Raw genomic sequence first — 1,462 nt, 5'->3', positions numbered from 1 at the left:
ACTGCTCTCCGCAGGGACTGGCCACCTCCCACGGCCACCTTCCTGGCCCCACTCTGTGTGATTTGGACATGGCACACGCAGGAGGAGGGCAACAAGCCCTCAAACATCCCCCAGCTGCCCACGTCCTGCCTGAGCCCTGCCCTGGCCACTGTGCCCATGGAGGGCTGGTCCCCACCTCGTGATGTCCTCCGTGAGCTGGGCAGGGTCTGGAGGGTAAAACTTCACAGTGAAGGCGAAGTTCCAGGGCCCGCCTAGGGAGGGGAGAGAGCAGTAAGGGCAGGATCCACGCTGGCTGCACCTGGGCATCCACTAAGGGTCCCATGACTGTCCCCAAGCCTGGCACAGGGCAGGGACTGAGGGGGCTCCAGAAGCTGCCAGGAGAGCAGCCATTGGGACACCAGAACAACTTGGTTAATCCTCCCCAAACAGCTAGGGAGAGAAAAGCATCCCAACTTCAGGAGCCATCAGCTCAGCGAGACTGCCAATGTCACAGCAAAAGCCTCACGTGTCCCAGAAGGTGACACTTTGGGTAACAGCCCTTCTGCCTCCCCAGCAAGGCAACTTCATGGGCAAAGGCACCCCAGGATCTGTCCCAGCAAGGCCCCCACTCTTCCCCCAATCCCTGTGCTCCCTGCTCAGGGCAGGTGGAGATGGCACCCAGAGAGGGACCAGGTCTCAGCCAGCTCTCCAGTGGCACAGACAGGGTCCTTTCCCCACCACGGCTGTCATGAGTAAGAGGAGAGGTGGGTAACAGGCAGCCGAACAAGCAACTGCATCCCTGCCCCAGGCCAGCTGCCAAAGGTCCCCGCCAGGGCAGGTGGGGAGGGGACCCACCAAAGGACAGCCACAGCGGAGCCACCCGGGAGCCCCATGGGACACCCGAGGCTGGGAAGGATGGATCCTCCCTGGGCACTTACTGCGGATCTGCTTCTTGATCTCCTTGGAGGGATCCAACCAGTTCTGCAACAAGGAGACAGCAGGTCGGGGGGGGCCCCTGCCATGGAGGGGATGACTGCAGAGGGACCCCCTGTACTCACCTTCTGGCTGTCTGAGTCACAGAAGGTGAGGCCGAAGTAGTCCTTCTCCAGGAGGTTGAGATGCTCGCACACCATGTCGAAGAGGACCTGGCCTCGGGCGTGCTTCTGTGGGACACATGGAGAGGCTGCTGGTGAGACCCTGGAGACCCGCTGGGTGCAGGCAGGGAGCACTGGGGAGGGTCAGGGCAGCCCTGGCCCTCCAGGTGACCACCAGAAGGTGCTGGGCTGCCTTTGAGAGCAGCCTTCTCCCCCAGCAGCACTGCTTTGGGGATACCCAGGCGGTCCCAGGGCTGCAGGGACAGGGCACGGCCAAGCCCAGCCAGAGCGCTGCAGGCATCAGGTCCCACAGGCCAGGGGACCTGGTGCCCACCCGGCTCACCCCCACCACACCAGGAGACAGCAATGCCAAACCAGAGGGGGGCCCA

The 1,462-nt window shown here is 63.2% G+C and overlaps 1 protein-coding gene across 1 annotated transcript in view; it reads right to left on the bottom strand.

Moving 5' to 3' along the window:
• The window catches only part of LOC104463203 (band 4.1-like protein 1), a gene marked incomplete at both ends in the record, with an annotated part of 3,142 nt that extends 2,000 nt beyond the window's left edge, over nt 1–1,142 (bottom strand). The window contains 3 exons of the mRNA XM_010075434.1: nt 176–251; nt 918–960; nt 1,038–1,142. Of these exons, the coding sequence (XP_010073736.1) occupies nt 176–251; nt 918–960; nt 1,038–1,142 (224 nt within the window). The remainder of the gene's footprint in view (nt 1–175; nt 252–917; nt 961–1,037) is intronic.
• Nucleotides 1,143–1,462: the final 320 nt, after the last annotated feature.

Source organism: Pterocles gutturalis, unplaced genomic scaffold (assembly GCF_000699245.1).
Source record: "Pterocles gutturalis isolate BGI_N339 unplaced genomic scaffold, ASM69924v1 scaffold25822, whole genome shotgun sequence".
Classification (NCBI taxonomy): domain Eukaryota; kingdom Metazoa; phylum Chordata; class Aves; order Pterocliformes; family Pteroclidae; genus Pterocles; species Pterocles gutturalis.
The sequence above is the reverse complement of the archived record's forward strand: the minus strand, read 5'-3'. Positions and strand labels throughout refer to the sequence as shown.